At 45.7% G+C, this 13131-nt stretch overlaps 1 protein-coding gene across 5 annotated transcripts in view; it reads left to right on the forward strand.

Annotated features, from left to right (window-relative positions):
• Window positions 1–2129: 2129 nt before the first annotated feature.
• HERC3 (HECT and RLD domain containing E3 ubiquitin protein ligase 3) overlaps window positions 2130–13131 on the forward strand; it is a 52641-nt gene continuing 41639 nt past the window's right edge. For all 5 annotated transcript variants that reach the window (XR_010372697.1, XM_064449927.1, XM_064449929.1 and 2 more), the window contains exons 1-2: window positions 2130–2213; window positions 7013–7263. Coding sequence is in view for 4 of the 5 variants with exons in the window: in XM_064449927.1 (XP_064305997.1) it covers window positions 7038–7263 (226 nt within the window). In the remaining variant the exon portion in view is untranslated. The remainder of the gene's footprint in view (window positions 2214–7012; window positions 7264–13131) is intronic.

Raw genomic sequence — 13131 nt, forward strand, 5'->3', positions numbered from 1 at the left:
AAGGATTTTTCCTACCCACAACAACTTTCTGGCCCAGACGCCTGGGGCATAGACTTGTGGTCTATGCTGCAGTTTCCCTGCAGCTAGCTGTCCTGCCCTCCTCAGGCTGCCATGTTGCTGAAAAGCTCTGACCACAGGCAGGACTGACTAGGCATAAAGCACTACTGCCTTTCCACAGCCCCGTTAAAAGGCCTGTGCCAGGGCCCATTGTAGCAGAAGGCTACCAATGGCACCTAGGGATGGACTCTGGAGGAAAACACCTACTGGAAGAGGGTTCACAGGGCAGGTGAAAGCTGCCACCCTGTCTTCCTTTGTGGAGATAACTCTAGTGAATAATAATTCATATTACCACAACATTCAGGAGACCTCACCACATGCTTGCCTGTGTGCATCTTGACACTGGTCTGCTCTTCAGCTGCTTGGGGGAGAAGAGAGGTGCTTTGGAAATCAGGATGAGCTGCAGATTTTGGCATCTCTAGATCCTCAGACCTGGTCTCTGGATGATGCAACCCATCCAGAGGAATGGTTAACCGTACCTCATCAGGAAATGGTAAGGTACATGTTCTTTTGGTGAAGGTCCAGCCTCGCCATGGGCCCTCCTAGGGCAGCCCTTACCTAGCAGGGAGATGTGGACTCCAGTGGACCATGGGTTGGTGGTGGCCCATGGCCCCTCACCAGCAAGGGAGACCCATGGTGTGATGAAACCTGGGCTCTCAATGAAGAAATCAGCAGTGCCATCGGCCTCCAGGGGGAGCTGTGCACAGTGGAGTGCAGGGACACAAACAACATGGGTTTATTTTGGTGTCTTCATTTAATTTTATCCATTTATGAGGAATTGCCTTGAAAGTTGTCCACGAACCTAAAGTGCAGCCAGTTAGAAACTGGTTTAAGCAAGAGATTCCTGGCTCCCTAGGACAAATTGCAGGCTTTGCTTGCTCATCTACTGGGTTTTTTTTCCCCCCACTCTTTTTTGTATCTTCCCCTCCTTGATTACTCAATCAGAAACAAACAGAGGAAAACGAGTGTAAAGGGAAACACTGACTATTTTGCAAAGGTCACCAGATGACAAAATAAATAAAACAAAGGAAATACTTTTTCCTCTAAGCTTTCAGTTATTCTAGAAGCTGCTTGTTAACACTGGTTAAGTAAAAGCTATTACGTCACAGGAGTAATTTTACACTAGAGAGTAGCTCTTTTTACGGTAAACATGCACAATCCGTGCAAATACACATGAATTTTTATTCGATATGTGACACTTTGCACGCTAAGTAGGCAAACGCTGCAGACTGCCGGAGATGTAGCGTAAGGGAGATGAATGCTGTGGGCAGTGGACTTGCTTTAGGGACCTCTTTCCCCTGTGCCAAGCCCTTGCAAACATCCCTGTGTGGTTTGCTCAAATATTGACTCTCATTTTGATGGTCTGAGCGGGATCCAGCCTGCGCGTTGCTCTTGAGTCTTTTTTCTAATGGATGGCATTAAAATCAGAAAATGAGTACTTGGGAGTTACGTAATTCCTTGCTCACTGGCCTCTTTTCCCCCCCCTCCCCTCTTTCTCCCAACGGAGGTTTATACTTTGACCGCAAATATTTTCCTAAGGTTGAAACTTTGTATAAAATGTGTGAGTTCCGGAACAAACAAGCCTGTCAGGTGCCTACAGACCGTTTAAAATGCAAGGTGGAAAAGAAAGGAGGGGAAAGAAATTGACTATTGTTGCTGACTGTGATATTAACGAAACCAAGAGAGTAATTTTAAACGGTGGAAAGCTGGCTTTCCCTTGAGACCTGCATTTAGAATAGCTTAAATTCTAGATTATTTACACATGCCTAACCTAGCCCGGTGGTTTCTGACCTGCGGAGCCCGTACGGCTTGCTAAACCTCTGCAGGCGCAAACCTGGGCCGCAGTTTGCGGCCTGAGCCGGTTATCCACAGCGCCCGGTCCTACAGGCTCTCCAGGGGCCCGGGGCAGGCGGGGGGGGGGGAAGGACAGCGACAGCCGCCGCCACCGACGGCCGGCGGGGACCCACCGACTGACAGAGCGCTTCGCCCTCCCCGGGAGGGCGGAGCGAGGCGCGGCGCCCGCCGCCGATTGGTGATCCGGGGCCGTCCCCGCGCTTTCCATTGGCCGTCCTGCGCCGTCACTCTCGCCGGCGGCGGCGGTGACGGGAAGGCCGGACTTCCTCGTTGCCGTGGCGGCGGCAGTGGCGCGGCCGGCGGTAGGTGGGGAGCGGGGCCGCGGCGGCGGCCGCTTGTCTGCCCGCCCAGGGCGCCCTGCTCGGGGTACCGAAACGGTGTGTGTGTGTGTGTGGGACGGGGCTAGAAGGGGGCGGTATGGCAGAGCCCCGCGGCCCCCGCTGCCGGCCGCCCTCCCTGGAGCAGGACGCGCGTCCCCGGGCGGGGCCTCCCCGGGCCGGTGCGAGGGGCCGGGGGTGGCGGCGTTGCGGTAGGGGCCGGCGGGCGCTGCCGGTGCCGCCGCCGCCATCCCCGTCCCCCGGCCGCGGGGCGGGCAGGGGTTGCTGCCGCGGGGTACCGGCGCCCGGGGGGCGGGATAGCGGGTGTCCGAGGCCGCCGCTGCCGCTCCCTGGGGCCGGTGCAGCCGCCGGGCCCCGCAGAGCTCGCTGGAAAGGCCGGTCTGGGCGGGGGAGGCGGTAGCAGTGAGCGGGGAGGCCGAGAAGCCTGGGGTGAGGGAAGGTAGGGAGATGTTCCTACCGGGATCACAACGCGGAGACGGTGTGGATCTTGTTTTGTTTTATTTACCCATTTTGTCACTGTTTTCTATGGGGACAGCTCCGGCTGAGGGCGTGTGGCTGCGCTACGGGAGCGCGCCGCGTCTGCTCTGACTCGCTCGCCCTCGCACCTCGCGTTCCCTTGCTCTGTAGCCTGGACTGCGGTGGGCATTGAGGAGAGTAAAACGAAGGCAAAAGGAGGAAGAAAGTGGGCTTTGGAGGCTTAGTGGCAAAAAGAAGCAGTAAATTCCTTCGTTGTTGGGCAATGCTGATAAAAGGAGCACGTTTGCTAGCTGAAATCTCAAACAACAGGGAGGGAAAAACTTGTTTATCCATGCCCTGCCAGTTGGCAGATCTCCTTGTTTAGAGAGCGTTCAGCCTTGAGCGTTGCTTGTTGCAGGTACAGGATTTGCCTAACTAACTTTCCCAGAAAGGGTGCAGTTGCAGTTGTAGCTATGGCTTTAGAACATGTTTGTAGGTTGTGTGAAGAGACTGCGTATGCCATGATAGCTATTAAAAAGAAAGAAAAGGAAGGCAAAAGAAAAGCATCCTGTCATAATCTTGTATGCGGCATTATTATTTTACCAAACCACCTGGATTGTTTTTTCACCAAAGGATATATACTGGGTATGTCAGCTGAGCCTTATTATATCAGAGGGTGGATCTTCCACCCACAATAGATTTCCTCAAAATATTCCCCACAGTGTGAGGGAATATCTCTAGCTGTGCTGTGTATATCCTTCACTGTTTTGATAGTGAATTATTCCTAGAATGTCAGGCTTTGAGGATGTTGAGTTATACCTCCCCCCCTTTATTTTTAATTATATATGGGTTGTCTCTGCAAATGACCAGCTTTGCTGCATTGCATCTGTTCTTACCTCTGAAACATGAATGCCAAGCTGGCTGTGTTGTGATCTGTGAAGAACAGGAATAGGTGATGTGGTTGGGTACTGCAGCTCTTGTGCTTTTTGCAATTCAATTTTTAAAAGGGACTGGGGACTTTAATGCCCTAACTGATGCATCTAAAAACTACCTTCACTGAGGGCTTGTCCTCTGAAGGTAAAAATTCAGCTTTTTTTAAGGTGTACGAGCTCATTGCTAGGAATAATTAGTCACTGCTAAAATTTCAGATAAGTGAATATAAACCTTACCTATATTTATATATGTGTGTGTATGTGCAGACACTACTGCATTAGTGCCTGCCCATGTGAGAAACTTTTTACATAATTGTTTTAGTGTAAGGAGGGTATGCAGTAGAGGTAGTTTGCAGTAGAGGTAGTTTGCAGCATAACATGCATTTCTACTTCCTCCACTAATGTCAAAGAAGAGTAACTGCTTTAACCAGACTGGAAATGGAGTGTGAAATTGTCATTTGAAGCCTTGTTGTGTTTCAGGACACAGCTCCTGCTTGAACACATGATGTATTAAGACCTGCAGCAGCTTTTCTGGAGGGAGAAAAAGCCAAACACTAAAACAGTTGTGGGTTTAAGTGTGCTATGTCTTCAAAATAAGTAAATTAAAAACGTGGCTCACCAGGCCACTGGAAAATATTTAGCTGTACCCATACATTCAAACAGAAAGTGGCTATGTTGATTTTTCACTCTCGAGAGGAGAATGCTGCTCTGTCCTCTTGGAATAGAGCTGCACAGGGATTTATCAGCAAAATGTTTGGAGGATGGGGGGTGGGATTCAGTGGAGATAATTAAAAAAAAAAATAACCAAAAATGTAGTTAAGATGAGATTTTCTAAAGGGTCTGGCATGCTTCATCATCTGCCTTAGGGATTGTTAAACTTCAGGGTGCTTCAGAAAATCTGGTTGCTAGCATGAATGAGGGTTGAACTCCTCTGAAATATCAGCCTAGTGTTCATATAAATTATTGGGAGTTTGAACTCTTCCTGTTTTGAATAGTTTTTCCTCCAGGTAAAGACACTATCTCTTACCAATCATGTCACACCGCCCTGCCCATTGCAGCAACTTATTGTGTGGAATATGAACACATGGAAAGTAATTAAAGTATTTTTAGCATTTTAAATGAAATTAGCACTAGGAAAGATGACTGTAGCCTACGGGGAGCAGACTGTTCAGGAACCCTTTCAGAAAGGTATCCCAGATTAGTATTTAGCTCATGCTGTACAGTGTCATTTTAGTTCAAGTTGTATAGTGGTTAAATCTTTTCAGCTCAGAGGCAACATCCACTTCTACTAGTGGAGAATGGGATCTTTGGATCTTCAGGTTTGCTGCTATTGTGCTGCTCATTTCTTTATAAGAAGGTAATTCCCCAGGCTGAGAGAAATGGCAGTCCCAGATTTCTGCTGTTTCAGATGTCGATTTTGAAATGATTCCCTGCCTTAATGTTGCCACTTTCAGGGTGTTGCTTGTGCTGTTTGTTTTTTTTTTTTTTTTTTTTGAGCTGGAACATAAAGTTCACTATAAATATAGCAGTTGTGTCATTTAAAGCACACGCACGCACTTCAATTTTACTGTGTCCCACGGCATTCCTATTCTTAGCGTAGGAAGTAGTGTAGTCAGCATAGGGGGTATCTTCCATTGGGCTTTTGTGCTGAGGGCAACCAAGTACAGAGTGTACACGTACACGATGACTGATTTAACAAGACAGAGCCTTGTAACCTCCTGCTTTTTCCTCTGGATGCTTTGGAGCTGGCCAGTGATTGGCACACGTGTAGATGTGAATGAACTGAATTATGCTATACAGGAGCAAGGGCTGTTGAGGTAAGTGGGATTCATAGCATGCTTTAAAGCACCTCCTAAGAGATCCTAGTAAGTGGCTTGTGGTAGGAAATTGCACCACTGATGTAGGACAACTGGAAAATCCAATCCTCTCCCTCCCCTGTCCAGCTCGGTCCTGCCTCAGTGGAAGGGACCACACCTGCCTGCGTGAGCACAGCTGACAGGCAAGGATAGCTGGGTAAGAGATGAACACCCATTGCTTAGGGCTTGGATTAGGAAAGGCTTTATTGCTAATACCTAGCGCTTGAATTAGCACCAGCGTTTGGAAGCAAACTGAACGTGTGTGTTTCCTATCTGCTCAGAGTGGGAGAATGGATCTTGCTTCCTTGAGGAGTCTTTGGCACTTCAAGGGTTACCTTTTTCTTTTTGATCCTCTTCTGAGATAGTAAATGCTGCTGCTGTAAATTGCCTTAGTTTAAAACTCGGTATGGTGAGTCATAAGACTTGATGTCTTGGATCATTGGTTTTCTTATCTTCTTTCTTTTTTCCTTTACAAAAAAAAGCTTTAATCAGTTCCTGGCTCAAGCAGAAGAGTTCTCAATGTCGTATTAATATAGCATGTTTAACAAATAACCCAAATCTACTGAGATTAGGAGTGACATGGGAGTGTTAGTAAAATATTTCACATGCTTCTTCTGGAATGAGAGCCGTTTCCCCCCCCTCAGCTTTTATGCATTAGCATCCTGTTGTTGTTATCAAGTTCAGGCTGAGAAGTTCCTTGGGCCTTTTATATTGCTATGTTTTTTCCCTTCCCATGTTACCTCACTCTCTGAAATCCCAGACTTTCACTGAGCGCAGCACAAAAGATAACACCTGACTGCTGGCAAGTTGCATCAACGTTATCTGTCTGTTGCTGTCCCGGCTAAGCTGTTTGTGTGCTGCTCCGTGTGATCTGCCGCTTCTGGGAAAACTATTGCTGCAGTTTGTGTGGGGGGGTGGGGTGTAGATGCACATATTTGGGTTGCATGAATGTGTTCAGCTGAGCGAAGTACTTCTTGATCTGGATTTATCAGAAATAACACAGTTCTGCGTTGGCCAGTATACCACAAATACTTATGTTGGTCTGTTCAGGACTAGTTTGACCACCTTTGAGAATTTTTAAAAAGAATTTCTTTAAAGATTTCTTTAAATAGTGCTCTCAAATATGATACTATAAATCTAAAAGTTCAGGTTTGGACCTGTTAGTCTAAAAATCATTACAGTTGGTTTGGAGGGTTGGTTGATTTTTGGTTTTTGAAGCAGCGAGATTTTGCTGAAATAAAAGCTCAGGTCTGCTGGGTTTTGGAACACTTCTACTTCCTTACAGATGGAGATGGTCAGGGCATGAAGGTGTTGACTCAGTACCTGAGCTGAGCTGTCTCGATTCCTCTTTGTGTAATGGTGCAAATACCTTTTCACTGGCAGTCCACAAGCCTGGCAGACATGCAGGAAATGCCTTTTTTGGTTGTTTCCACCTCCTGCCCTGAGCAGCTTATCACTGTAGGATCACTTGTTGAGTACTTGCTTCATTCACACTCGTTCCTCTGTTTCCCTTGACCAGGAAGGATACATGACTTGCTGAAAAAATGCTATGCTGGGGATACTCGGCTTTTGGACAACCTGGGATAGGTAGCAACCTCCAGGTCATTATTCCTGAACCACAGGTGTATGGATTCATTCATGACAGAAATGTCAAGGAGGTGGCATGTGGAGGAAACCACTCTGTGTTCCTGTTGGAAGATGGGGAAGTGTATACTTGTGGCTTGAACACTAAAGGCCAACTGGGGCATGACTGTGAAGGAAGCAAGCCAGGTAAGTCCACTTCTATATATGCGCTTTAAACTGTCTTGAGGCTGGTGGGCTGAGAAGATTATAGAAGCTGCTTTGTGTTGATTGCTCTGGAGCAGCTAACAGAGCTGAAGATCATGTATAGTAACACAGTAATAATGCTGAATAATATTTGCTGGCTCTAGAAAGCTAAAGCTGATCATCATGGGTGGGGAGACAAGTTGGCTCAGTTTGTCTGGGAAATGTGTCAAGTAAAGGTGAGTGCAGATGGTTTCAGAGCAGATTTTGTTGTTTGGCATTATGTATCCTTTTTATAAAAAGGGAGAGCCATGAGTCACAAGTGTCTCCTGTTCTGTCTTTCCAGTTTCACTGCGTCCTTATGCCTGCTTTTGTTCAGTTATTGTTGGGAACTTTGTCATTTACATCAAAGAAGAGATCTGTGGGTATAGTTGTGGAGAACAAACTTGGTTTTGGCCAAGAGGACTTATAAATTTTGTTTTCCCTTCTTGGAAATCTCTTGCTGACTTGTGCCTTCACCCCTTCATGCTTTCTTAGTCTAGAAGAAGGTCATTGTAACCTGTGTTCCCCAGATTCAAAATGCATTTTCTTCATTGTGTTCCAGTGGGCAGAACCTGTGTGTGCAGAGCCACAGGCAGGTCATGCCTCTCCTTCCCAGGGTGAAGGAGTGGTTTAATTGTGTATTGTTATTTTTGAGAAACCCTGAAGCCTTTCTCATGGACTTTCTTTCAAGTGTTGGCCTTCCAATTCACCTTCTATTAACTTCTTTGTTTTGTCGTGTGGTAAAGATACAGGTATTTCTGTTTGCATAATATAATAAAAATCCCTCTGTGGGTAATTAAAGCAATAAGACATTATCTTTCCCCAAACTGCAGACTACCCTCTGTAGGGCTTGAGGCTTCTGTAGGATACCCGATTATTGCACAATAGAGATGAGATGTGTACACAGATAGCTACAGATCCCCATGCAGTGTGTGCAAATTTGGCCTGACTGATTCCACTGCTCCTTTTTTTTTTTCCTGTCAGTGTGCCTCTTTTTCTCTCAAAATGGGGTGGTAGATGCTGGATGTCTGTGGTGCTGGATTAGAGGAGTTGACCTTGAATCTGGCCTCTCTTGCTTTTCCTACAAGTGGTTTCCAGACTATTATTGAAAGAGGTTGGGATTATCAGGAGAGCTAAAGTCCTCTTTGTGCACAACCACTGTTGATCTTCTCAGGACTTGTGAATTTAGACCCTGCAATAAATGAGATGCTTAGTAAAAGGAAACCAAGCCTGGTGAATATTCCACCAAACCTGATGAGTATACTTCATCCGGTAAATCACGTAACTAGCTGCAAGACTCTAGTGCAGAGGCCCCAGAAATTCAGTGCTGTTCTGAGCGCTGTAAACATGCGTACTCTGAGAAGCATCTCTGGGCTAGCCTGCCACTTACCCATAAAATAAAGCAAACATAAGATGATAATGAAAACGAAGGCTTCACAGTGAGTAGAAGATCAGAGTTGGAAATGGATCTCGTGAATCCTGAATGCTTTGTGTAGACCTCTAGCAACTAGGTAATCCTGCCTTCAGCTAGGGCTGTAGAAGAGGGGCAGTCTGAGATTTGGAAATAGAAATAAAAAGTGTTTTGGGTTTGATCTCAAGTGCCACCCTCCACCCATTAAATTAAGGGATTGTCACTAAGATGACACACCTGCAGGTTTTGCTGATTCTGAAAAAGGTTCTGCACTGCTGCTCTGAGGAGCCTGTGACCATCCAGTGTTTCTCTCCTGACACAGCACTACCAGCTGTGCCTGCAATGGGGTTTCTGCTGACTGGGGCTGGTGGGAGGGATGTTCTGTAAAGCAAGGAACATCTTCCTTTTAGCTCATGGTGAACAGTCATAGCAGTCTTTACCAAAAATAAATTGGGGGAGAGTCCTGTCCTACGCACTGCATTGTGTGGGTCTGCTTTGGCGTGTGGCAATGGGAACTGAATTTCTTAGTTCTCCTTTGCAAATAGGAACAAGAAAAATCAAGGCCCCCTCTTTCATCCCTGCCTCCCCTGCATGGGATAAAGACCACCTTACACCTCTTGTAGAGAAAGGCATGTCAGAGATCATTGTTCTTATTGTCCATTAGCCATGGACCTATGAATGAAGCCATGTCTAATAGTGAAATGAATATGTATGTGTGGGGCATAGGGTCCTGAGCTGACGAAGCAGAAAGAGAGAAGACTGTCAGGAGGTGTCTGAGGTAGAGGACAGGAGAAATGCCTGGAAGTGGGACTCTTGCAGGTGCATCTCTCTAGGCTCTGCCAGACCAGGGCAGTATGGGCTGGGCCTCTTGGTTTTACTGCCTCATGGCTTGATTCTGCCTAGCCTGTGAGGGCAGCTAGAAGTAGCTGACCTGCCCAGGTCTGGAAGCGAGCTGCATCTTCTGCTGTGGGAGGCTATGACGCTACTGACTGTCCCTTCCAGGCAGCCCCTGGAGACCCCTCTCTGGACTTCAGAAATGCTTACCATGGCCTACGGAATGGCTTTGTTGTGTTTTGAGAGTAATATAAAGACATGAAAATACGCAGGGAGTCTTGAACCTTTTGAAGGCTAGATGACTTCAGAGAGGTGGAGTGATCTTCCTGCTGCCCAGGTCTGTGCTCGTAAGAGGAAACTCCCTTTTATCTTTCACACTTTGTGTGTGTGCCAGCATGCTAAAAGCCTCAATTAGTGTTTTCAGAATATATGATCATGTTGCTTACTCAGAGATTATTATTTCCCAGGATGATGTCTGATTGTGAATAAAATTCCAGGACTTTACAGTGCACTGAACATGCATCTAACCCTGTTTGCCTTGCAAAGCTTCCAGGTTTTACTAACGACTTCCAGTGGGAGAAGAGTTGTTACATTTGCAGCGAGTGCTTTTGAAGACTTTGCCTCCCTTTCTTCACTTACTACGTATTCAAAATAATTATTTTTTTCTCTTGTTCTGCTGCCCATTTACATGTATCTATAGTAGGAGGATTCAATTTTGCTTTTCATTCATGCTGCTCTCAAAAATGTCCAACAGTGGCACAGAATTGTTTCAGCAACTTCTCTTAGAGGAGTCCTTTAGAGGGCACCTTTTGAAATTAAAGACACTTGTTAATTAAAAAGCTGTGTTTACTGTCACATCAGCTGAGCTTGTGGATGTAATACACATTAGTATAGCAGCTGGCAAAGTGATTCTTGTGCTTCTCTGCTACAGGGAACAGAAATTACTGGGGAAGTGCATGCCACTGAAAGAGTATGAGTCAATAGAGGTTTATTTTCTAGAAATGCCCTTTCCTTGGCTTCTACGTTGTGGTGGTAAAAATTAAATATTTAAGATATTAAAAAAGTTTGTCCTAACTAAAAGAAGGTTCCTTTCGACTAAAAGCTAACAGCCTGTGATTGTTTCCAACTCCCTACTTCTGAGCCAGGTAAATACTGGGTTTGCCACTCCTGTGAGCTCCACCAAGAGCCATCTCTCAACTTTGTCATGCTATGTATTGTTTAATTCCTCCTCTGAATCATGGTGGTTAGCAAGCTACTTTAGGAGTCTTTGAGGAGATAACCGGCTTTGCTAATACTGAAATGATTGTTTTTCTTCACCTTCCCCACCCCCCACCAGTCTATAGTTTGTATCTCTGCAATGACTTGGCAGGGATGCAGAGGGGGAAATGCTGTCCCAGTGTTCTCTCACTATGACCATAGTTAAAGCTTCTGCCTGACCTGTCCTAATTTTTACTTGTGTTGTTACACACTTGGAGTCCCCAGAGTCTCTGACAATGCCTTAAGAGAAGCAACTTGGCAATCTTAATTCTGAAGTATTGAGCCACTGTTCTGCAAAATCGGTCTGAGTTTGCATTAATTTCCTGAGTGTCATCAGCTGTTAACATATATTATGTCGCTAGTGAGAAGTATTAGTTTTGTCCTGCAGTAGTTTTAGGAAACAAGAAATTTATTTTCCATGTCAGACTTGAAGAAGAATTAATCCAAGTGATATTACAGGGCTGAAGAAGTAGAAATTTAGATATATTTATGATGTCTTGACTCTATGTGATGATTCTTACGTAAGTGTGTTTTATCTGAATGTACATATGTATGCTAGGGGACAAAAGACAGGCCCAGGTACCTGAGGTAAAAGGCTCTTTTCGGATTTGGCTGAATTAGAGGAGTGTGAAATAACTGGCTGGTTGTTAGCCATTTGTAAATCTTTAAAAACATGCATGAGTCTGAGATGTGGAACTTGTTTTCTGGTCTCGAGACTGGTTCTCTGCAAGTCATTTGGACTTCATTTGACTTCTGCTAGTGAGAAAACCTGTACTTTAGTAATTAGGGTCTCAAGAGTTACAGGAAAATATCTGGTGCCAAATTTGCCTTGAATCTTTCCTCTGGTAACATACAGCAGCCAAAACCACATTCTTTTACCAAGTTTCCTGTCTGGATGCAAATGTGCAGGGTAGCATTGCTTCTGTGAGCATTGTGGAACCTGTCTGCTCATAGCTGCAGGGCTAGAGGTATCATCATTCCCTTCAATCTCTTTCAAAAAGCAGGAAAAGACCCCACCAAAACAAACAAACAAACAAAACCCCTACATGATCCAGATTTCCTGTATTTCTCTGAACTCGGTGGCCTTTTTAAAAACATAAATCTACATGTCCTGAACTTCAGCACAGGGTTACAGTGACCAGACACCTTGGTGCTCACTGTGGCATGCCTGTTAATCATAAATCCTGTAACAGCTGAGAATTCAGATGTGCGACCTGCTTGGAAGGACAGTCTGTATGGATCTTCCTCTTTTAGCCTCTTCCTGGTGGGTGAGAAGTCAGCCAGGAGGCCCTGGTTGCTGAGGAGGAGGAGAGGTGGCAGGGCTTGTGTGTGTTGGAAGCAGCCGTGGAAGTGAGCAGGGTGCAGACAAGAGGTATGGCCGCCGCATTGAATAGGGAAGGTTGAGAGCTGCTCACAGGTGGGATGACAGTGACAGGAGAATGACTAGTTCCTCCTGCCTTCTTCATCTTTGCATGAGGAGTGAAACAAGAAGAAAAAGCTTACACACCAGTAACTCCAGGGGGTTCCACTAAGCAGCCTTACCACAGAGGATCTGAGACAGTTTTGTCCCCCTGTTTGGGCATGGAGCTGAGGCTCAGCACACAGCTATTGCAACCCTTGCGGAGTCTGGGAGAGTCCTGCTTCTCATTCATTACATTTTGTCTACACCCCCAAAGCAAAGCTGCATGCTGTAAAAGATGTAGTAGAGGCATGGCAGCCTTGCTTGTACGTGTTGGTCCTGCCAAAGCCTGGGAGGACGTGCCTGGAAGCATGCTGAGGGATCTGTGGGGAGGGATGGAGCTGTCTGGGGGACAGCAGCCCTTGTGGAGTCAGGCCTTCAGTGCTGGCCTGCAGCAGTTGACTTTAAACCAGAAAAATAATAAAGGAAGGACTAGGATACAGTTTTATGTTTCAGCACCTATTTTAAATGTTATTTATAAAAAGAATCAGATTATTAAACTGGCCACCCCTTGCAGAGTCGGGTATGTTAATTTGTACTCATCCCTTTCCCTGCTTTGATTGTTCACAGGATCTGACCAAGCTATTTAAGGTTATTATGCCTTCATTAGTGACTGCAGCAACATCCAGCAACATGAACTTGAGTTACTGTGTGTTCATCTCAGCTGAATTGGTGCAATTTGGGCTTTGGGATGATTTTACGTTTCAAAATTAGAAGGCTGGATTTAAAAATTACTTCATTGAGAAACAATTTGTATGTGGTTGAATAAGAAACAAAATCAAATGAAGTGCTTCCCCCTTAGATATATCTTAAATATCCATGCATTGTGTTGAATTGTTTGGTTGAGGGCTCAGAAGATGACAGATATTTA

The sequence above is a fragment of the Phalacrocorax carbo genome, chromosome 4 (assembly GCF_963921805.1).
Source record: "Phalacrocorax carbo chromosome 4, bPhaCar2.1, whole genome shotgun sequence".
NCBI classification, from domain to species: Eukaryota; Metazoa; Chordata; class Aves; order Suliformes; family Phalacrocoracidae; genus Phalacrocorax; species Phalacrocorax carbo.